The sequence below is a fragment of the Ramularia collo-cygni genome, assembly GCF_900074925.1.
Source record: "Ramularia collo-cygni strain URUG2 genome assembly, contig: RCC_scaffold02, whole genome shotgun sequence".
In the NCBI taxonomy this organism is placed as follows: Eukaryota; Fungi; Ascomycota; class Dothideomycetes; order Mycosphaerellales; family Mycosphaerellaceae; genus Ramularia; species Ramularia collo-cygni.
The window spans coordinates 1,495,300-1,518,724 of NW_019716256.1; the positions used below are offsets into that span (position 1 = coordinate 1,495,300).

At 45.9% G+C, this 23,425-nt stretch overlaps 6 protein-coding genes; 2 read left to right on the forward strand and 4 right to left on the reverse strand.

Moving 5' to 3' along the window:
- Positions 1–13: 13 nt before the first annotated feature.
- On the reverse strand, positions 14–3,219 carry RCC_02136 (related to Topoisomerase 1-associated factor 1; the record flags this gene model as incomplete). XM_023767419.1 has 2 exons in its annotated part: positions 14–21; positions 75–3,219. 2 exons carry the CDS (start codon positions 3,217–3,219, stop codon positions 14–16), a joined length of 3,153 nt encoding a protein of 1,050 aa, XP_023623187.1.
- Positions 3,220–6,002: 2,783 nt separating this feature from the next.
- On the forward strand, positions 6,003–7,043 carry RCC_02137 (probable 3-hydroxybutyryl-CoA dehydrogenase; the record flags this gene model as incomplete). XM_023767420.1 has 2 exons in its annotated part: positions 6,003–6,143; positions 6,204–7,043. 2 exons carry the CDS (start codon positions 6,003–6,005, stop codon positions 7,041–7,043), a joined length of 981 nt encoding a protein of 326 aa, XP_023623188.1.
- Positions 7,044–7,200: 157 nt separating this feature from the next.
- Positions 7,201–8,621, reverse strand: RCC_02138 (uncharacterized protein; the record flags this gene model as incomplete). XM_023767421.1 has 2 exons in its annotated part: positions 7,201–8,435; positions 8,504–8,621. 2 exons carry the CDS (start codon positions 8,619–8,621, stop codon positions 7,201–7,203), a joined length of 1,353 nt encoding a protein of 450 aa, XP_023623189.1.
- Positions 8,622–11,056: 2,435 nt separating this feature from the next.
- RCC_02139 (uncharacterized protein) lies at positions 11,057–11,879 on the reverse strand (the record flags this gene model as incomplete). XM_023767422.1 has 2 exons in its annotated part: positions 11,057–11,449; positions 11,556–11,879. The coding sequence occupies 2 exons, from the start codon at positions 11,877–11,879 to the stop codon at positions 11,057–11,059; spliced, it is 717 nt and encodes a 238-aa protein (XP_023623190.1).
- Positions 11,880–14,140: 2,261 nt separating this feature from the next.
- Positions 14,141–15,837, forward strand: RCC_02140 (uncharacterized protein; the record flags this gene model as incomplete). XM_023767423.1 has 2 exons in its annotated part: positions 14,141–15,645; positions 15,705–15,837. 2 exons carry the CDS (start codon positions 14,141–14,143, stop codon positions 15,835–15,837), a joined length of 1,638 nt encoding a protein of 545 aa, XP_023623191.1.
- Positions 15,838–15,932: 95 nt separating this feature from the next.
- On the reverse strand, positions 15,933–16,904 carry RCC_02141 (probable dehydrogenases with different specificities (related to short-chain alcohol dehydrogenases); the record flags this gene model as incomplete). XM_023767424.1 has 3 exons in its annotated part: positions 15,933–15,940; positions 16,001–16,723; positions 16,790–16,904. 3 exons carry the CDS (start codon positions 16,902–16,904, stop codon positions 15,933–15,935), a joined length of 846 nt encoding a protein of 281 aa, XP_023623192.1.
- Between the last annotated feature and the right edge of the window lie 6,521 nt (positions 16,905–23,425).

Below are 23,425 nucleotides of genomic sequence, written 5' to 3' on the forward strand. Positions count from 1 at the left end.
CTCCCGCACTTCCTCACCACTCTCTTCACTCGTCAGAATCTTCTTCTTCTTCGTCGTCTTCCCCATCCCCGCACTCTTCGTCTTCTTCTTCTTCTTTCCCCCATCTCCAGCAACAAGCCCCGCCACAGCCCTCCGAATCTCCCCGGCAGTCCTCTTCCCCCTCTCAGCCTCCAAGCGGAAAAACTCCGCATCACCTTCCGCATCACTCTCATCATCACTACGCGTGACATATAATCGACTTTTGATCCGCGAATTCTTCTCCCGCTCCTTCTTCTCCCGCGCGCGTCTCCTCGCTTCCACCTCCGCTTCCGTGAGCTGCTCCCCAGCATCCGAGTTCTTCCTTCTCCTCCTCCTCCTCTTCTTCTGCGGAAACTCACTCCCATCATCAGCCGGAGCTTTGCGTTTTTCCTTGAGATTGGGAGGGAACATGGCATCATCCACTCCTCCACTTCCCTCCGACTCGTCATCATCATCGAGAAATGCGGGGCGCGTCGAGGACTTATTTTTGATGAGATCAGCAGCAGTCTTGTCGTCGTCAAATGTTGGAGGATGGAATTCCGCGGCTTGGATTCTTCCCAATGCCTCCTCAATCTTCTCCGCCGAGAGGTCGGATGGGATGATCCATTGAGCGTCCGAATCCTCCGCTAATCCCAAACGTTGGAATCCCAATGTAGTGAGCAGTAAACGGAGATGTTTATCCTTGAACAATGCCAACTTCCGCTCTTCATTATCAGGGTTGATGAAGATTGAAGGTGCGGGAAGAGATTCCGGAAGATTCGCAGTCTCATCCACACCCATATCTCTCGCATTCTGCTCATCCTGCCAGGCTCTTCGTTCCTGTAGCGCATTCTTGAGTTGGTCCTTCACCCAGCTGACTTCCCCCACTTTGGCCTGTTCGATGAGCATGGAGACCGCGACAGCCAATCTCTGCTGCTCGGGAACACTGGCCTTGATTTCGAGTTCGGCAGGTGGGCGCGGTGCTCTCTTCTCCACCACTCGTTCATACCCATTCTGAAGATAGAACATGGTCGCGGGAATCTTACTGAACAGCATCTCCACAACAGCCGCTTCTCTCCATCCTTGACCGTCGCTGGGCCGTTCGATCCACTTGATACATCTTCGAAAGACTTGTTGAACGAGCTGTTCCCATTCTTTGAAGCCTTCCATGTGGGGATCCAATCCTTCCGGGCCTTTGATCATTTTGTGGAAGAGTTGTAGGATATCCACTCGAAATAGGAGAACCGTCAGTTCATGTTTAAAGGCCAAGCGGTAGAAGAATCGATGTGCGCGTTTCATCTGTACGGGGGTGAGGTCTCGGTGGTAGTGGGTCAAAGCGATAAAGGCGTTGACGCATTGCTGGGAAAGGAACTTTGCAGAGAAGCGAGCGAAATCGAACTTTCGCTCGGAGACGGCACGGTGGGCATCTCTTTCATCTTCGGCGGCTTGGTCGGCGGCGTCTTCTGCATCATCTCCAACCGTCGTCTTTGCCGACTTTGCCGTCTTTTTGCGAGCACGACGTTTGGATCGGATTTGCAGGTCTGCATTTTGCTTGCTGTAGCGTTCCAGCATGCGGACGAAGACGTGTACACATTCTGTGATGGCATCCAGATAGGCGAAACCCTGATGAGTGTAGCCTCGAAGGATCTGGACGATGCGATCGTGGGTGGCTTCTTCGTAGAAGATGCGGTTTTGGATGTTTTCTGCGATTTCCTGATCTTCCTCATCTTTACTTTCCGCCATGCTCTGGACGGTCAAGAGGATGCGAGTGAATGCGAGGAGAGTGGCTTGAAGATCCTGCCAACTCTTGTTGTCAAGCGCAGCCTGCATCTGTCTGTTCAAGAGGACAAAAGTTTCTTGATCGAGGACGGCAGCGATGTATGCAAATGTGTTGTCTTCTGGGTTGGTCTGTGTCGGACGGTCCGCGTTCCACGTACTGTCCCTTGTTGATTGATCTCGTCGTGCGGCCTCTGCGGCGAGGAACCAGGAGATGAGGTAAAAATACTGCTTCCGATGCATGTCTTGCACCCGATCGGCCTCTCTCTCCATCGCCTTTCGGAGAGAGACGAAGAGGGGATTGAAGGAGGAATCCAAGAAATCTTCCACAAAATGTCGCAAATGATTTCTTGCGGTGTCGGTCAATTCAGTACGCATGCCAAATTCGGAGTTTTCGTCGAATTCTTGGGCAAGCTTCCCCCGATACTGCGGCTTGTTCCACTTCTTACTGGCATCCATCTGGTGGAGGGTGGTGGCTTCATTGGTGATGCTGGCCTGGCCGGAGACGGTGGAATTCTTCATGTCATCCCGCCTCAGCCAGATCATGGTGCCGAAGCGGTTGTGTCGGGTGGGAGCGTGTTTCTTGTAGCTGTTCAGCATGGCCTTTTCCTTTTGCATCAACATTTGCAGCTCCGTCGTCTCCTCGCTGTTAACCTGCTCCTTCTTCATGAACAGCTTCCTCGCATCGACGCCTTTGAGGAGGTGGAAGAGAATCTCCAACAGGATGACGTCCTGTTCTTGAAATTCCTCTCCCATGCTGGATCCCACGGTCAACAAGACGCTGAAAATGTCTTGCTGATGGAAGGTGTCGATGGTGGTGGATCGGCTGACTTCATTCTCATCGCCCTGAGAGGGAAGATGTTGGGGTTGGGTGATCATGGCCAGGTTGCGGAAGAAGTAGAGCATCAACTTGATGATTCCCTCATCCCGCTTCGATCTCTCCCTTCGCGGAGTGGCCATGGCGGGAATGGCGACTCGCACCGCCGTTCGGAGGATGGGGGCATCCTCGAATTGCAAGACGGCCCTCTTGTATCCCACCTGCGCCAGTTGGAGGTAGGGGACATGTCGGTGATGATTGACCGTCGCCGTCTCATCCTCCAACACCAACGGCCACGTCAAGGGCACCAGAAGTTCCAGACATGCCAACGCCAACTTCGCCTTCAATTTGTTCCCATCCTGCTCTTCCTCGCGCCATGTCGCCAATATCTCCAACAAATCCCCTCGCACCAGATTCGCCTCGGCCAAACACCGCTTCACATCCAGTCGATTGGTCTTTTCATCGTACAATCGCAGCCAACGCTGGAGATCCTTCAACACGGCCACCGCATCGTCTCCGATTTGGTAGGAACTGTCATCCGTCGAGCTTCCTCCCACCGCATTCACCAACGATGAGATGTACGCTCGCACTTCCGGGTCGACCGTCGAGCTCTTCTCAAACACCTCCATCTGAGGGGACTGGGGGAGGAAATTCACTTCTTTCTGGGACAGATGATTAAGGTACCTACCTAGTCGCGACACGCACGCGGACGCCGAGGACGCGTCGAATGTGGGGCTGCCCTGCTGACTGAGCATGCACGTCGTCTTCCATCTCCCGTCTGCCTTCCGCACTCTCCTATAAATAACAACATGACATTACATGACCTTCAAGATCAAGACAAGATGGTCTTTTAAGCTCTGGAAATGCTAATGACCTGCTCAATTCCGGGTCTAGTATTCCAACGAGACCGGATGCTATTGCAATTCCAATACCCGCGATACACTCCTCGCCCATCAACGTGGAAAATACATGTGAAGGAAGCGATTTCATGGCAATGCTGCTGACTTCATTGCTATCAGAAATTGAACACTCCCGGTTTACAAATGGATGCTCTTATTTCGCAGCCTGGTAATAATGTATGTAGACAGGTATCGGCGAGAAACGTACCAGTAGCTGAAGCATCTCAATTATTTTGGAGCTTTCAAGCCATTTCGAAGCATTTGATGAAAATGATGATGAATTGAGAAGTACATGTACATTCAACAGAGCGAGTTCCCAGGAAAAGACCTGAAAGATAATATATCAAGGCTAATATCTCAGCAATTTCCTCTCCATAGGAACTAATCACAGATCGTGAAATTGCAGGGAGACTTTACTTCGAAGATGTGATGAGAGTTATTCAAAAGATGAGTGTTGTCTTGGATAAGAAACATCTTGGATAGATACCTAAGAAATAGAGGAGATGAATGGCGCAGATAATCTCCAACAAAAAGCCCGACATTGAATTCCCCTCAACACCGCCATTGAACATCCCACAGCATCATCAACACGAGAAGATATTCCATCCATACATCTCCACCGTCACATCACCGTGAAGTAATATATAAATATATACCAACCCACAAACCCCGAATCTTCCGCACCTGGAAAAACGACACCGCCGGCCCACAAATAAACTTTCTTCCATTGTCGCCGCCACATACCCTGACTCAAACTACCGACATGCGGCGAACCAGATACACATCACATCACAACATAACACACGTCTCGGCAAGAAACCCYGCGTGACACATTGGCACTTTCTCAACGAGGCATAGATAAAGAACTCCCTGACTCTTTCTTCCCGAGAGAGGTTTGAAAGGTAAGGTGTTGCGTTGTATAGACATGACGTTTCTCTGGTACAGAGCACGCACGGCAACCTTGACTCATGTGTCGCCGGACGGACAGACAACCCATCGTTCAAATCACGCACAGGCAACCTCGCCCCAAGAACTCCTCTCAAAATTTGAAGACGATGCATCTTCCATCCTGAGCCCGCGAGATAACAAGCAAGATCCACATCTTCGCGTGGAGATAATTTGGATGGAATTGTTTTCAGGCGAGGAAATGGAATCTCCAGATATAGCCCCCGACTCATTTCCATAAGACGGACGGACATGTTTCACCATATCCCCGTCTTTCAACGTACCCTGACTCTGCCCCTCTCATCATGTCAAGGAAAAARACCAACATGCAAGTGGCAGGATATGTTGAGAGGAGTGGTGAAACGTTCGGCTGAATTTCTGGTGCGGCGTTTCACTGCATATATACATTTATATATGCATCATTAGCATCATCATTCATCATCAGAGAGGTTTTCCATATATATTGGAGTACCCTTTGACTCGCTCGTCAACTTGCTCGAGATACCAACGCACCAAACTAAAAAAACACAAGAACCAGACAGACAATTAATCGACACCGACCATCTACCACCTGGAATCCATCCACCCTTCAGTCAATCATCCAATCAGGACACATCAACCAACCAACAATGAAATTCACCACCCAACCCCTCCTCCTTCTCCTAATAACAGCCCTCACAACAACAACCACCACTCTCGCAGCTCCCGCCATGCCTGCGCCCGTAGTAGCACCGATGAGAATTCCCAAAACCATGGCGGATTTGGCATTGTTGCCTTTGACTGTTCGATTACGGGGTTGAGGTTCAGAATGCGATTGGGAGAAATGAAAATGGAAGACAAGAAACGGGATTGAAAACCGAGGGAATGGGAAAATCTGGAAAACCTGGAAAATGGAAGGGTTGAGATGTTCCTCTCCCTCACCTCTTTCGTGGATGGGATGTTGTTGTTGCACAGCGGCAGACAAGGCATATCGTGGTGCCACTACACACAGCCAAGGATGCTGACGTCTTTTGTTCGGGAAAGCGGGAGATTGATTCATCGCATTGGATCATTGGAACTGATGGGACTTTTTGCTGTATATTTTAAGCGATGGCGTTGATGGGAAAGGAAAGCAACATGAAGACAAGCGAGATGGATGGATGGATGGATGGATGGGCAAGATGGGATGAGACTCGGGCTGAAGAATGTTCCGACTTCGGCGCTGGAAACATGCATGTGCATTGGAGCTCTTACATGCCGACGAGGAAGTGGTATGAGATGTATACCTATGGCAGGAATGAATGAGACAAGACATATACTCTGTCCAATGTATGAAATATTGTAATGCATGAGACATTGAAAATCAACATCAATCAATCAGTCAATAAATGAATTGATTGATCGATTGATCCCATCGCTCGGCAATTCGGCAAAAGATCACAGGTCAGGTTTGTTTTTAAGCCGAGCAGCACAGCTCTCTCTGAAGAAAGCTCGAAAGGTGACCTCATATCATCTCGACCATCCCATCAATCCCACAATCCCACAGTCTTCACGCATTGATTGATTGATTGATTGATTGTCTGCCCACCATGCTCGCCATCAGGACAGTACGCGCCCCTCGCGCCGCCTTCCAGCGTGCCCTCCTTGCAACAACGCGTCAATACTCCGCCGACGCATCTGCTCAACCCGCAACCATTCATCGTCTGGGAGTAATAGGCGCAGGTCAAATGGTATAGTATACATCCCCAACCCCCCAACCAACACTCACGAACACATGACCCCCCATCTAGGGCCTCGGAATCGCCCTCGTAGCCGCCCGCAACGCCGCCGTCCCCGTAACCCTGATAGACACCTCCCCCACCTCCCTCTCCAAATCCCTCTCCTTCGCCGAAAAGCTCCTAGCAAAAGACGTCTCCAAATCCAAACTCACCCAATCCCAATCCGACGAGATCCGCAACCGCCTCACAACCTCCACCCAAATTTCCGACCTCTCAGCCGTAGACATGGTCATCGAAGCCGTCCCCGAAATCCTCACCCTCAAATCCAAAATCTTCTCCGAATTGGCACAAGTCTGTGCCCCACATGCCATTCTTGCAACAAACACCTCATCCATCAGCATCACGCGTCTGGCAGCAAGCACAAACTCCGACCCTCAAAATCCCACCGACCTCTCCGCTTCCTCCCGCGTCGTGAGCACACATTTCATGAACCCGGTTCCCGTACAAAAAGGTGTCGAAATCATCTCCGCCCTACAAACTTCCCCCGAAACTCTCGCGACAGCAGTGGAATTCTGTAAACGAATGGGGAAAATCCCCTCCGTTTCCGCCGATTCCCCGGGATTTCTCGCCAATCGCATTCTGATGCCGTATATCAATGAAGCGGTCATTTGTCTGGAGACGGGCGTGGGAGGGAGGGAGGATATTGATGATATCATGAAGAATGGGACGAATGTACCCATGGGTCCGTTGCAGTTGGCGGATTTCATTGGGCTGGATACGTGTTTGGCGATTATGGAGGTGTTGCATGGACAGTTGGGCGACAGCAAGTATCGTCCCGCGGTGAGGTTGCGGCAGATGGTGGATGCCGGGTGGTTGGGGAAGAAGAGTGGAAAGGGATTCTACACGTATTAGATGTATTGTGTTGAATGATGGGGGAGGAAGGGAAGAAAAGGATGATCTGTAAGATGTGATGATGACGATGATGAATGAAAGCAAGTACATGTAAGTGGAGCAATCCAGCGACCAAGTCTACCTTTTTTCCATAAAATTCCATCGGTACATCCGTCCATCATTCCCTGGAAGCTCGAAACCTCTTACTCGGAAGAAATGGACTCTGCCTCACATCATCCCCCGAGCGACGACCTCGAGGAGGAGAAGGTGTAACCCGTAAAATCTCCATGTCTTGCTCTCCCTCTTGTTCCCTACCTCCTTCACAACTCTCCATCGTAGCCATCATCTCCTTGTGCTCCGCCAAGCATCTTTCCATAGTCTCATCATAAAGTCCCTGAAATACCTCATCCTCTTGAGGATCCAGCAGGAACCCATCCAGGATGTCGTGATCATCATCATCCATCCATACCTCCTCGGTGGTAACTTCTGCATCCTCGACATGCGCCTGACGAGGGAGGTTCTCAGCGTCCGCCAATGGTGCATCCAAGGAATCCAGATGCCACAGATACTCATTCTCATCCTCGCTACTCTCCCCATCCATCGCCCTGGCACTCGGCATCACCAACTCCAGCATGTCCTGCAAATCCACATCCACCTCCACCTCCATCCCACCACCACCACCCTCCTCTCCACTCTCCAAACTCTCCAACCAAACCCTCCACTCCCTCTCCTCCCGCTCTTTATTCACCCTCTCCCAACACCCCAGAAACTCTCCCGCTCCCACCAAATTCCCCCCAACCATAACAAACATCCCTCCATCCTTGCCCCGAGGCGTCAAACGACAAATCTCGCTCACCCGTCCTCCATACATGGGATTATCCCAACCGCGCGGATAAGCCTTCAAAGCCGGTGGCTGGCTAATCAACATCCTCTCCCAACTCGGTCTCATCCCCTCCTTTMCCATTCCCGAAGATGACGATGCTGAAGATGATGATGCAGAAGAAGAAGAAGAAACAAACCTCCTCCCCGTCCTCACAACTTTCCGAAACTCTCCCACCCTCGGCAACTGTAAATTCACACATTCCTCCAGCCGTAACTCCGTGGGTCCTTTGCGCAAATCACTCGCGCTGCGAACCGTCGTGGTGGTTTCTGTAGCTGATGTGTGTGGGAAGAGCGGGTTTAGGAGATGGTGTTCTGCGGGGATGAGAGGCGGAGTGGCGTGGGAGGGAATGATGATGAAAGTCGAAGTCGAGGTGATCATGTGGCAGGTTAGAAGGTCTTGGGGGTTTGTTATGGGAGTTAGGAAGAGTTTCTTTTGGAGGGTCGCGTGGGAGGTTGTTGTTGTGGAGAAGGCGCGCGAGGTGCGTTGGGCTAGGAGGAGGGTTGGTGTCGGGAGGTTTAGGAGGATGTTTTCTGTGGAGGGAGGAGGGATGTTAGATGGATGGTAGGTTTGTTTTGAATGGGGTGCTTCACGTACCTACCTAGTAGAGCGGGGGTTGTCCAGACTATGGTTTTGGGGTCTCGAGGTGTGATGGTGGCCATTGGATTGGATCTCCGTTCTTCCGATGTTGATGATGATGATTTTGTTGTTGTTGTCATGTTGTTGTTCTCGTCGAGGGGACAAACAAAGAAGTGACGCGAAGGCGTCCGTCACTTCACTTGCCAAAAGGTTCCATCCATTCCTTCCTTCCGGTCAAATTTCTTCACTTTATCCCCTCATTCACATCAATCGACCAGAAAGCAGGCAGGGATAGAGAATACCTCCCCTCTCTAACAACCACAGCCGCGATGTCACATGCACTACTTGGAGCATACTACTTTCCCGCCTTAACAGACCCATCGAGATTAGAAAAACCCAGTAACAACATCATCAACATCAACAACAGCAACATCTCAATCGACTCGCTCGCTTGAATTACTTACAACTCCATCGGCGGCAAGCGTCTGGATTTTACAAATCTAGGTGAAGAGGTTGAGGCATCAAAAATATTCAATCATTACAATGGACGAGAATATTCTTCTTCGGACGAAAACATCGTTTTCATCCCGATGGGTAGGTGGCTGGCTGAGCTCTACTCATTCATTCAGGTGATATTTCTGTCTACACAATACAATATTCCACGAGAGAGAGAAAGCAAGAGAAAGAGAAAGAGAACTTCCATCTCGCGTCTCAGAGTTCCTCCGCCCCACAAAAATCCCATTACCATCTCATTTCCTATGTTTCTCGCAGCACATCTACATAAACTCGGTAACCTATAACACACCATGTCAAGGTAAGAAGGAATTTCGAGTTTCCTTCCATATCTAATTTCAAACGAAATTCTAATAAGCATGTGATGAATCCGGCAAGGATAACTAAATATCTTATTCTCTTGCTTATATAGTAAGTAGGTACATTAAAGTAGCTGCTATTCCCACACTTTTACAAAATCTCGTAAAGTAAATGAAATTTCAAGTGAGCATGTTGGTACACCTCGATGTAACTTGGTTGGGCAATGGGCTTGCATAAGAGGACGAATGAATGAATAAATGGTGAGATTTATACAAGTCATTCAAGACAACCAATCCCGATCCCTCTATCATACTCTTCTTCCTCGGGATAGAGACGAGAACTATGTCTTTCTGGCGTTTCGATTTTCGATCTGGATCTCCGTGCCTTTTGCGACAAAATTTCTAGGGTGAATAGATCCTCTATATGATTCATCTCCCAGGGTAGGTGTTTTTGGTCCCCCGGATTTTGCTCAATTTGTGACTGATAAGGGGAGGGTCCGAAGGGCAAGATATGACTTGTGTTGGAATCCTCCATTTGTCTTGTTGCTTCATCTTCATTCTCAATTATCATCCTCCTTCTWCATCTTTCTCCTTCATCATCCTCCACCTTCATACTTCTCCTCCTTCATCATCCTCCTCCTCATCATCCTCCTTCATCATTATCCTTCATCATCTTCCTGCTCCTCTATCATCCTCCTCTATCATCCTCCTCTATCATCCTCCCCTATCATCCTCCCCTATCATCCTCCTCATCCTCTATCATCCTCCCCTATCATCTTGCTTCACCCTCTTCCTTCATCATTATCCTCCTCTATCATCCTCCTCTATCATCTCCCTCCCCCAAACTCGTAGGTCATCCACTAAGGAGTTCCAACCAGCACTCTTCCTATACAGAACTGCCCGTGGTATCGCACCAGTAGCCCAGAAAACCACCCCTCAATATATCTCAAGCCTGTACCCATAAAATTTCACCGTCAGAAATTTTCAAATATAGGTATTCATCAACACCACTTACTWGTCCTCGAGCATTCGTGTCCCGATAAAAAAGAGCCAAATTGAGTCTTGACTCCTCCCAAAAAGGTCAAAAATTCCATATTCGATGGGAAGACCATATCCATCCATCGAGTAGTCGGAAGAGAGTTTTTCGTMCAGCAGTTCAAAGTCCCGATTTCGGTCCATCACCTCTCACTTCGTGGAGAAGTGGGAGGAACATGCAAGAGGAACTTCCAGAGACATTTATCCAAGAATGTAACAACCATGGATTTTGCTATCCTCAGCAATACATCCCTTTCTCTCTGTAAAAAGAGGGGAGGGAACGCTCTCTCTGAGTCTTCTCGGGAAGAAAAGGAGGACTACTTCTTCTCATCCACCACAATCCGAGAAGTGGACCGCTCCAGATATATCAAGATGGGAGAGGGGGATCATTGCTGATCCTCGGAGCTGGAGTGGAAGCTGAGGAGTAGCTAGCTGATCAATCCCTCCACCTCCCATCAGAACTATGTGTCGTCCGGAGAGGATGTCTTTGCGGGGTCTGGAGTGGAGCATGTCGCAAACTTGAGACAAGTAGCGAAGAAGTATGATCCAGACGGTGTAGGCTTCCCGACTCTCGTGCCGGGAGGATGCAAGTCGCATGGATCGGAGGATGGTGGTCCAATTAGACCAATCCCTTTAGAAGGTCTTCCGTGACCTGGTATATTAGCTTCCATTCTGCGGCCGGATTCTCCATTAAGGTACCAGCACACATGTGTAGTTCCAGCCATCGACTACCACATCTGGCCCTGCAAACTCTTCGCCTTGATGACAATTTCTTCATCCCAGTGATTAGTCAATTCGGTGTTGAGTCCAGTAAAACTCGTAAACTCGGAGCATTTCCACACTACTTTATTCACAAACTTCCACTTGGCGGAAACGATACCAGCTCGCGTAAGGTCATCCGCCCCACCCGCATACCTATAAGGTATCATCACGTCGYACATGCCGTCCGGGTCCAGTTCCGAGAAGCGAGGCTCCAGGGTGGAGAAGCGGAGAGATGGGTACTTGAACAGGCTGCAGTTGGATAAACCCCAGAATTCTTCCAATCCAATGGCGGTTTTATCATCAATGTGGAGTCGGACGTTGGGCTCAAAGTGTCGGCGCCAAAAGGGATCCTCGTAGTCCTAAAAGCAAAAAAGGGAAAAGTGTTAGCGATGTTTTCTTCTTTCCGGCAAGTCGGGTATGGCCCCAATGACATGAGGGTAGCTCGAATGACATTGTTCAAACTACCCTACATGTCCGTTGTGCTCTTGGACTTGCTTCCATTCTGAGTAGTTCCTTRATGAACATCATATAGTAGGTAATTTGAATGTTGCGCTTGATTTCAGCATGGCGGGCAGCCGTATCCAGCTCGGAGTGGGCCWCGTCGTTGACGGACCGCGTTCCTGGGTCGGATGATTGCTCCACACCCGTCCCGGGCAATCCACGGGTGTCATCGTCTGGTGTCTTCTGTTTGAAGGAAGGGGCGGTTTTTGCTGGATCGGGAGCAGCACGCTCTCTCGCCTCGATGCTTTGCTTTATCATTTTGTGCGCGAGCTCGAGGTGATCCGGCATGGCTCATGATGACGGGGCGAAAAGGACGCGAGTTTCAACATTATGAAGTGACCCGAGTGTTCATAGAGTGACAAGCCCACATCCCTACCCGGTGCGAAGTTAGCCCGTCATGGCAAGGATCTCTGATTGCAGCGTTTTAGGGCATCCGACGCCGCACTTCCGAAGGGAGGTCTAGATTAGAGATGTACGCCTTAATCCACAACACCATGGACACCGCCTATATCCACATGTTCACAAAGATTTGAATGAAGGGCCAGATTACATCCACGTGACTAATGATATTGTCGCTGGCTAAGGTGCTCGCTAGGCAGTCCGCCATCTGGCTGGGGGGACGTACCTCTCCTGTACAGCACTTACGTAACTGAGCTAACTACTCTTAAAATCTACAGGCTTACGGCCACCATATGTCCGTAGTTGGTTTCACTATAAACACAGGCCATTTTGCCGATACACAGTGGAAGAACACCTCTAGACTCTAGAACTCATGTTGGAATGCATGGCGTATCAACCAACATGCGAATGTCCTATTCTGCTTCGATTGCAGCACCAGTTTCAGAATTGTTCCCCTCGGGCCTTGTTGTGAGTCTCGAACTTGCATCGGAGCACCATGATCATGCCATTTGCCGGTCGGGTGCAGAGGGTCTCCCGCATACAAGAAGCACACTGAAGTAGGTTTTCGTCCAATCCAGTAGTATGCGCACTTCATTCTGTCGTCAACTGACGAGGATCAAGCCCGGGCATTCCTAATCCCGCTTGGCTTCCTGTACGCAGGACTAGGAATAGGGTGGTAAGTACTCATGTGAGACACATGTAGGATACATGTAATCCACTCGGCGGGCTTCCTGCCCTTGGGGATATGCGGGAACCTAACCACATCTGCGGGTACGTTTGGCGCGTGGTTGGTCCGCTATCCTTGTTGTTTAGCAAGAGTAAGGCAGGTCCGCAGAAACCGTTGAAACCTGAAGACGCTTCAACGACCACGTGGATGCGTCACTTGCCTTCTTGTGGGATCGCAAAACATGGAGACTGATCGCCTCGAAATAATCATGAGGCATCACTCATATTCACCATGCGATATCCCAGCGGCTACTTCATCAATGGCATTGGAACCCATACCGATGAATTTTTGGCTGTGATCAGTACCCACCCACAGTCACTGCCTGACCGAGTTTGATGCGCCTCGCTTGCGACCAAAACTGATGCGAGTGTTCTTGTGGATTGCTGATGAGGGGATTGGTCCCTTTTGCTAGCCAGGAGCCATCATACGATCTGTTTCACCCATGCGATGTGTAGGTAGTCAAAGCTGTAATGCCGGACAATCCCGCTTGAGGCATCTCACCCGCCAGGCGGACTTTTTAAGCTTTGCTTTCGCCTTGATCGCACGCCAAACATCATGATGATCGCCGGCAAGGTCTCGTGGTCTGTATCCAGCCGGTATCGCACATGGAATGTTGATGATGCTGTAGTACCAGCCGGCAGGATGGCGGCTGGGATGAAGGAGAAGGGCCAGAATTGCGTCAATGTCGTGTTGTCCCTTCCATCTATCCATACTCATGGAAACCATCTTGTCATTCTGCGGGGATCGACATGATCTCTGGCTCCATTTGGTAGAAATCGCTGATGAGTGTCGATCGAGTTGAGATGGATGCAAGGATGCCCTGTCGTTGAAGTTGGTGTTTCAAAGTGGAGACGGAGAAGATGCGCCGGCGCACGAGGGAACCTAAACTCTTTATTATCAAGCGGGATGCAACATGTGGGGTCTCTACCTAGGGCTTCATTGTTAGCCATGAAAACATTGACACTTGGCAAAATCTGGCCTACAGCCTATGCTCTGACTACAACATTACCTGCGATATTGTGGAAATGGCCGAAAGTCAAGTGTGTAGTTCGCTATGTTACGTACTAAAGCCATCCAAATTGTAGGGATGRGGTTAGGGTTAGGGTTAGGGTTAATGCTATCATAATATCGCTCTTATCAGGAGCCTCTAGGCGGCGTGACACTTTTTCTGGGATAGAAGGCGGTAGTCTGCTAGGACTTACGGCAATCATAAGGTGTTTAGAGCGGGATTTTTTAGTGTTCTGAATTAAATAGTGTATAGTAAGTAATGGAGACGGAACTGAGGATGTCCGCGGAGGTGTTGCGGCCCACTCAACAAAACGTACAACCTAAGGTAGGGCTTACCTTACCACGAGAGGAACTTCTCGATGACTGTACAGCACACCATCAAAGTCACTATTCCCTTACTCTTGCCTTACTCATCATGGACGTCGAAGTCAGAAAATCGTCCATCACCGGCGCCGGCCGCGGACTATTCGCCAAGAAGGACTTTGCGCCTGGCGATCTCGTCCTCTCTCTCAATCGGCCGTATGTTGCCGAATTGGACATTGATCGCCTTGCAGACACTTGTGCCTGGTGCTTTCAACGCGCTGCCACAACAGCCGAAGAGCGCTCTTTGTCTCAGAATCTTGGCCTCCCTGCCGGTTTCATTGAGACCAAGGCTTGTACAGGCTGTAAAAGAGTAAGATATTGCTCCAAGACTTGCCAGTCCAAAGCGTGGAAGCGTGAGCACAAGTATGAATGCAAGGTCCTCGCGCCTGACAACCGACCCGATCTTCCTCATGGAGTTCGAGCTGTCATTAAGCTGCTTGGAAGACTCAAGGCCGATCCGGAAAACAAAGATGAGAACCTCATCGACATTTTACAATTCCAACCAGCGGGAACCGGCGGGAGTGCCATGGACGAGTTCAAAAAGCAGGACGCTCAACGGTTTGAAGACTTTGGCATGCTGTCATATGGAGCATGGAAATACGCGGGCGAGCCTGAAATTGCAGACATGGACTCCCAAGTCATTGCCCGTGGCTATTTCTTCAATGTCATGAGCAACACCCTCCAGCTCAGTAGTCCTCTCGACGATACCAAGCTGGGAATCGGCTTTGATCCTATCCTGTGCTCGGCGAACCATTCCTGCGATCCCAACGTCGCCACCATGTTCAATCAGCCACAGCAACTCCTTCGTGCGTTGAAGCCCATCAAGAAAGGCGAGGAAATCACCATGAAATACGTCGACATCACCAATCCCTTCTCCATCCGACAGTCGGAGCTCCGTGAGGCCTACTTCTTTGGCTGCAAATGCATCAAATGTAAAAAGGGCGCCGTATGGCCCGAGGACAAATTTCTCAAAGCCGCAGAAGATCTCCCGCCCGCTTTTGTCGATATCGCAGAGCAGCTCATCAAGCGACATCAAAAACAGCTCCACAAATTCTTCATCCCGGCGAATGACCCCAAAGCTCAACGTCGTATGGCAGCACTACAAGCAGAGGCCTTTTCCGTCAGCGGCCTCACCTTCGACATCAACAAAGGTAATGAAAAGGCTTCCGAGGATGAAATTAAGGATGCTCTCAAACTCACGCTCAATTCCGGAATGTGGGACTATACACGCCAGCCCGTGCCACATTTACTGCGGCAGTTGTTGATCTTGTACATTTCAGCGGGTAGGACGTATCAAGCTTGGAGGATCGCTCTCAAGACTAGGTTTGAGGTCTCTCCCACGCTGTACCCGCAGAGCTTCTACCCCGATCGAGTGGTCGACTGCTGGCTCTTGACCACCCTCACGAATCAGCTGTGCAATCCGCACAGTGGGAATCAGGAAGTGTTCGAGCAGAGCATGAAAGCTGGTCTAGATCTGCGAATCGTGTACTTTGGATTCTTGATCGAGACAAGGGAAGGTATTGACAAGAGTTATGGAAAGGAGAGTCCATTCGGCCGGTGAGTGGTGTCTATTATTCATGGACATATTGACGACCCGTTTCACTAACATTCCACAGGGTGGTCGAGAGCATGTACACGAAAACTGTCGCAAATACAGACATCAGTATTGAGGAGATCAAGGAGAAGATCAAAGAGACGTGGCCGAAACTGGAAGCGGTGGCGAAGAGTGTGGATGTGGTGAATCTCTGAATTTCGAGATTGCCAAATTCTATGCTGTGGTCTGATGATCCTACCAAAAAAAACAACCGCCTCGCGATCAAGCATGCGGCTTTTGTAGACTGCATCTAGCAAACTGTTACACAAAAGTCAGCATCGTCTCGTCGACTGTAGATGATGGAAAAGGTGTACTCACTTCCAATAACCCCATTGACAGGAATATCAATGCTAGTCGTATAACTCGCAGCRTCACTCAACAAATACACATACGCACCCCCCAACTCCTCCACCTCCGCCAACCTCGGCATCCCCCCATAATACTTCAACTGCTGTTCCCAATCCGGCTGTTGCGGAACCCAATAAGTCATAGCCGTATTCACCAATCCAGGCGAAACAGAATTCACCCGAATATTATACTGCGCCCACTCCATAGCAAGGGTATGTGTCATATTCCTCACTCCAGCTTTACTAGCTCCATAAGGCGCCGAAGGCACTCTTTTATTCGGTCGATAAGAAGCCATGGAAGCTGTAAACACAATTGATCCCTTGACGTTGCATTTTATAAATGCGCGAGCTGCTACGCGGGCACAGTAGAAGGATCCGAAGAGGTTGATGGACCAGAGTTGGTTGATTTCCTCGGTTGTGAAATCTAGGGCTGGTTTATGTTTTGTTCGACCGGCGTTTGCTACGAAGCCGTGGATTGCTCCTGCTTCTGAGATGATGCGGTCTACGGCAAGGGTTACGGTGTCTTCGTTTGTGACGTCTGCTTGGAGGGCGTGCAGTTTTCCGGGGTGTTTTTTTAGGACGGCGGCGAATTCTTCGCCTGTTTCGCCTATGTCTATTGAGTAGACGTGTTCGGCTCCGTTGTCTAGGCAGGAACTTGCGACTCCGAGGCCGATGCCGCGGTTTGCTCCGGTGACTAAGGGGGGGGGGGGGGAAGGTTAGTGGCGTGGTTTTTGGGAGATGGGGGAATGGCACCACTTACTTGCGATGACTTTGCCGGCGAGTGTGAGTTTTGTTTGGGGCTGTTCGGGTGCTGCTGCTGCTGCTGCTGCGGCGTGGCCATTTGTTGAACCATTGGTGGTCTCGGTGGTTGTCATGTTGGCTGGTAGGGGGATATGTACACGATGTATGCAGATGGAAGATGGGAGATGGGAGATGTGTATCGAGTAGCTTTGGCAAGGTGAAGTGTAAGGGTAGTGACTTGTGGCTTCTTGAGCAGAGAGACTTTGCTCTTTGATATACTTCTTACTACTCTACAACAGTTACTTGCGTGACCGCGTCTCGAGGCTGTGGAGCCCGCAAGTGGAGCTCTGGGATTGACCCTAGACTTGAATAACGTTCATCTGACGAGCTCGTAGAATTTCAAATGTCAAGTGACGGAGCTGATCTGTAGGACTAATGTAGTGGCAGGGAGTTACTTCGCTCTGTAATGCCATTGGAGGACTGTCTGGAACAATCGAAAAGCAGACTCATAACTTGATACTGTGGTCGCGCTGCTAGCGGGAGAATCTGCTGCACTCATAGAATGTGCGGCTGGCATCGGCCGTGCTATTTCTTTGACATCCCTTCGACATATAGCTATTGTGAAGGCCAATCTTTTTGGTAATGCGCGCTCGAAGCGATGTTCAAAAGCATGCTGGAGGAAGACCACCATAAAGTGTCAAACCAGTCAATTCAATAGGCAATATTAGGAGAGAGACTGCAATCCGTCTGATCGATACTGCAGTTCAGAATGGTGGAAACCCTTGAGATATTCGCAGCTAAAACTGGCGTTGGCGAGTTTCATGACTTCGTAGAGTAAAGTAAGTAGCCCTCCTCGGATGAGCCTCTCTCTTTTCGGCCATCACAACCAACCCACACAGCGTGTACGGGGACATCATCCTAGACAAACACATTAATGCCAACATCGAAGGTACCTGTACATTCTGGTCAACGCAAGTAGCGACCAAGCAAATGATCTTCAAAGATCAAAGTGGAAGTATAATCGACCTAAGTTCCATCAGCGCTCTTGTGGGCGGTGCACAGCAGGTGCATTGTACGCCCACGAAAGCAAGCGTCCTAAGCATGATGCAATCCCTGTGCCATGAGAAAGTATAGCATTTCGATGCAATACTCCATCACCAAGCACGATAAGGACTCAGCTAGCCGCTGATGACTTAACAAAAGAAGGAAAACCCAAGAACTTCTCGAAGCGCGAAGACGAATCGCAAATCCAAAAGACATTTCCAGTGGACTTCGAAATCCCCCCAGTAAGGTACTTAGTGATGGAAATGGAGACGCTACACGGGTAAGGTAGCAGTCACACGACGAGCATGGTACCTACCAATGCCTGAAAGCCAGCTCCGATAGGATCCTTGACTTTTTTTTTTTGGAATCCGCATTTCGTTTTTCCCGTTACGAGTCAGCTCAGCTCTTGGAAATGGAGATACGGCACGGGAGGATGTAAGGTAGGTAGTTCGCCATTCCAGAAAGTCCCTTGAAACGATGGATCGACAACGGGGCAGTGGTGTTGTGGATCTGGCACGTGACCCACAGATGACTAAGGCTCTGTCGATATAGCCGTATCTTAGATGCAGAGTTTTTATATATATGTTAATTAGTTACTTTTACTATATGCTTTATATTAGCTTAGTAGACCTATATATATATAATAGGTTATAAGCCCGGCGTAACCGTAGCATTATAGATCTTATCTATATTAAGAAGCTATTATTATCTATATCGTTACTAACCCTAAGTACTATTTATATAGGCATAACCTAGCGAGCTAAGAAAGAGCAGGGTTAGAAATAATAATAGAAACTATTAAGATAGTAAAGGAGAACTAAGTCCTTAGAAAGGGCTCTAACTTTTTAGTATAGAATACTATACTAAAAGGAGCACTAGCTAAAGAGGATATACTTAGCTATATCTTCTATAACCTAGTATAGGAACCTCTAGTAAAGGAGCCTTATATTAAGAACTTCCTTAACCTTAAGGAATACCTTTAGAGCCTTAGGGAATTTAAGAAGAAGGACATTATAGTATATAGTATTATCTATAGCAGACTAGATAAAAAGCTTAGGCCTAATTTCGGAAGTACTAAGAAGAATATAAGGGATCTATGTTAAACAATCCTTATAACCTACTAGCCTATTATTACTATAGACATCTATAAGATACTTAGATAGATTAGAAGCATTAAGCTTATAGGAGATAATACCCTAAAGTATTACGAAGACTTCTAGTAGTAGGTCTATAACTATAGAATAGCCTCTAAGCAATTCGTTAGATCTAATAACCTACCCTAAAGCTAGGAAGGACTTATATTCTAGCTAATTATAATTAACATGCTATTTATAATAAGCCTTAATTATATTAAATAGCTTAGAAGTTAGCGTTATGTTAATAAACCCTAGCTAGTATCCCTAGAGGATATAATTACCTTACTTAGAAGGGAAAAGCCCCTAATATTATAGGCTTAGCAAAACTCCTAATAGAGGAGAGTTATAAGGAAAGTAACATAGGATATTAGAGATAATAGTAAAAGATGTATATAGTGCCGATACTAACATACTAATGCTAAATACTATAAGTAGTATCCTAATAGAGCTCTACCTAGGTAGAAACTAAAAAAGCCTAGGGACGATAAAAAGGACAGCTTTAAAGATAATGCTAAGAAGAACTCTAGGAAACCTCTATAGAGAAGGAGAGCTAATGCCGCTACTACGGAAGATAATATCTCTAATATAGGCTTAGTAGTCTCTAATATATTAAGAAGCTTAAGAGCAGCTATAGCTATATCCTTATTAAGACCTACTAATAATTAGCTCTATATCTAGGACATAGGAGCCTTATATAACTTCTTTAATAATAAGATATAGTTCTAGGACCTTTATAGGAAGGAAAAACCTATAAAGTTCTCTTAGGCTATAGGTTAAAACAAAGTTGCACACTCTAGTATTATAACTATTAAGTTAACAAATTATAAAGGTTCTAAGACTAAGATTAAACTTAAGGGAGCTTTATACTCCCCAGGCTCTAATATAAACCTTATATCTATAAAGCGACTCCTAGTAAAGTATAGCATATTATTTAATATTAAGTCTAGGATTATTATAGATAAAAAGGATCGTCCTATTAGAATGCTACAAAAGCGCTATAGAGTTCTTATATTAAAGAATGCTAGAATTCTTATCCCTTATAGTAATAAAGCCCCCTAAAGTAGGAGGAGTGCATAGATATTAGCTACTATAGCATTTATAAAGCTAAAAGCCGATATAATCCGCTAGCACTAAAGACTAGGCTATATTAGCATATCTATCCTTAATATAACAAAGCTTAAAGTTTCTAGACTTAAGAATATTAACACAGACACTATAGACTATTACGAGATATATAAACTTATAAGGTTATAGAGGGTTATATTAAGATACCCCCGACCTATAGTCGCTAGAGCCCTTAATAAGGTCTATATCGATATAGTTAGGCTAATTAACCCTAAAGACATCTATAGTAATAGATACTTCCTTCTCTTTATAGACGCTAAAACCCGCTATAAATAGGTATTCCTAATAAAGCTAAAGAGTAACGGTACTAATGTAACTAAGATGTTTATCTAGAGGATACATATAGCTTATAGGAAGATTCTAAAGCTTATATTTATAGATAGAGGTAGTAAATTTATTAATAATGCTATAACTAAGATAGCTAATACTATTAGGCTTAGATAGGATGTTTTAGCTCTATATATACTAGAACAAAATAGTATTACAGAATCCTCTAATAAGGTTATCCTTAGAAAAGGAAGGTTAATAGTTATTAACTTAGGAATACCTTAGGATCTCTAGAGCTTTATACTATTATATTTAGTATATATTACTAATAGGCTTGTAAATCTTAGAATAAAGAGTATACTATTACTACACCTTAACTAAGATCTTAATATCTCTTAGGAAATAACCCTTAGCCTCTCCTATATAAGGAGATTCGGTTATAAAGCATATATCTATAATAACAACTGCTAGTAGTTAGCTAAGTTCGCCCCTAGAGCCGAAATATACTAGTTTATTAGATTTTAGGAACATTCGTCTATAAACTACCTCCTATAGCGACTAATACTAGACTATATAGGAGGCTAGAGATACTAGGTTATATTTACACCTTATATAACATTTAATAAGGACTTTATTTATTAGGACCTTATTAATAGGAATTAGTATAACCCTAAAATTTAGGGGGAGCTATAGGCATTAAATCCTATAGTCTCCCTAATTCCCCCTAGTAGTAATAGGCTAGAAGCCTAACTATACTTATCTCCTAAGTAAGAAGCCTAGGAAGGCTTTAAGTATAAGGCCTAGCTAACCCTAATCTCTAAGTTATAAGAGGCTTAGTCTATAAGGCTAAAGACCTATATAAAACCTATTCCTAAGCTAGAAGCTTAGGAAATTATCCTAGCCTAGTAGCTAGAAGCCTAGGTAGCATCCCTATCTACCTCCTAGTAGTAAAGGACTATATTCTAGTAGCTACCTATAGAGGCCCCTATAGTAGCGACCTATAGGGAAACATTCTCCTAGCCTAACCCTATAGCTTAGGGGGAGTAATCCTAAGTCTCCCCTAGCCTTATAGCTTAGGAGGAGTAAAGCCTAGAAGATATAGATATTCTTATAGAGCTATTTATACTATAGCAGACTACTAGTAAAAGGAAAAGAGATCCCTCTCCTTTAGTACTTACTTAGACGAGGGCAGGAAGATCTATAATTAGATATAACTATAAAAGAATAAATGCTAAAGGAGCTATTATAGCCTTTAGGAAGCCCTTAGTAGAACCCTAGTTAGTAGTAGAGGCTCTAGCTAATAGTTACTAGAGGAAGGCTATAACTAAGGAGGTAAAGTCCCTATAGTCTACTAGCATAGTAGAATAGGAACTAATTAAACACCTCCCTAAAGGACGAGTTCTCCTAAAAGCTAAATAGGTGTTTAAGCTTAAGAAGCTTACTAATAGTACTATAGAGGTATATAAGGCTAGATAGATAGCTAAAGGTTACTCCTAGAAGATAGGCATTAACTATATCTAAACCTTTGCTCTAACCCTAAGAGCTACTATAGAGAGAATCCTCCTAGTACTAGTAACCTAGTATAGGTAGAAGCGGAGCTAGATTAATATTAAAATAGCTTTCCTAAACCCTAATATCGATAAGGAAATATAGATATATCCTCTAAAGGGAATTAAACATCTAGGTATAGGCATTAAGGACCTAAAGAAATATATAATCTGTATTAGAAAGGGACTATATAGCCTAAAGCAGGCAGCAGCTCTCTAGTACTATAACGCAGTCGTAACGCTTTAGTATATAGGGCTTAAAAGAACCTATTCTAATATATACCTTTTTATAGGCTATAGTATACTAGTTCTTATATATATCGATAACTTCTAGATTCTTACTTAGTTATAGAACGATATTAACTAGGTAATTAATAGTCTTAGGAAGAAATATAATATTAAGGTAGTTAAGACTAACCTTTTCCTTAGGCTCTATATTAAGCAATCTAAGACTAGTAAAACTATAATCTCCTAAGAATACTATAGCAGAGATAAACTTAAGGCCTATAGTCTGTTAAATATTAAGCCTATAAAGTTCCCGCTAGAAAGATTGCTAAACTCTAGCGAGGGTAAATGCACCTAGCAATAATATAATCTATATAATAAGATTATTAGGGAATAATAACATCTATCTAACTATACTAGGCTAGATATTACCTATATAGTAAACTACTTAGTAAGATTCCTACAGAACCCCTCTAATAAGCATATTACTACTATAAAGTATATCTAGAAATACATCTCCTATATAATTAGCAAAGGGATTACATTTAGAAAGTTACCTAGCCTTATCGTAAAAGCTTACTCTAACTTAGACTATACTAGAGACATTATAACTAGGAGATCTACCTTAGGATCGCTTATTAAACTCTGTAGTAGGCTAGTAATCTAGAGATTATAGCTATAAAAGGATGTTATGCTATCTAGCACTAAGGCTAAATACCTAGCCCTAATAGAAACTACTAGGGAAATTAGCTAGCTTAGGGAACTGCTTAATAAGATTAAGCTAATTACCTAGTAGAGCATTAAAACAGTCCTAGTTAAAGTTAATAACTAGTTAGCTATTAGTTTAGTTAAGAATTACTTAAACTCTAGGAGATCTCGCTATATCTCTATAAGAAATTACTACTATAGGGAGCAATATAACGCTAGGAATATTAGGGTAGAATATATTAATACTACTAAGCAGCTTGCAGATGCCCTAACTAAGCTAAAGTCGCCTAATACTATTATATAATATATAGGTAGCTTAGAGGAAGATTTCTTTTATTAAAACACACTTATTTTATTATAACTTTTTATTTGTTATTATAGGAACTAGAGAATCCTCTACCTAGCTACTCTTAGGCTTAACTTTACTGCAAAATTACTATAAGGCACTATTAATAGCTGCATACTCTAGTTAAAAGCTCTATTCTACTTATAGTTTCTAATAAGGCACTATCCCTAGCTATATACCCTATAAGAAACTCTAGCCTAGAGACAAAAATTAGTTTATCTTAGTATTCTAATTATTATTAGGAGCTTCCTCCTTAG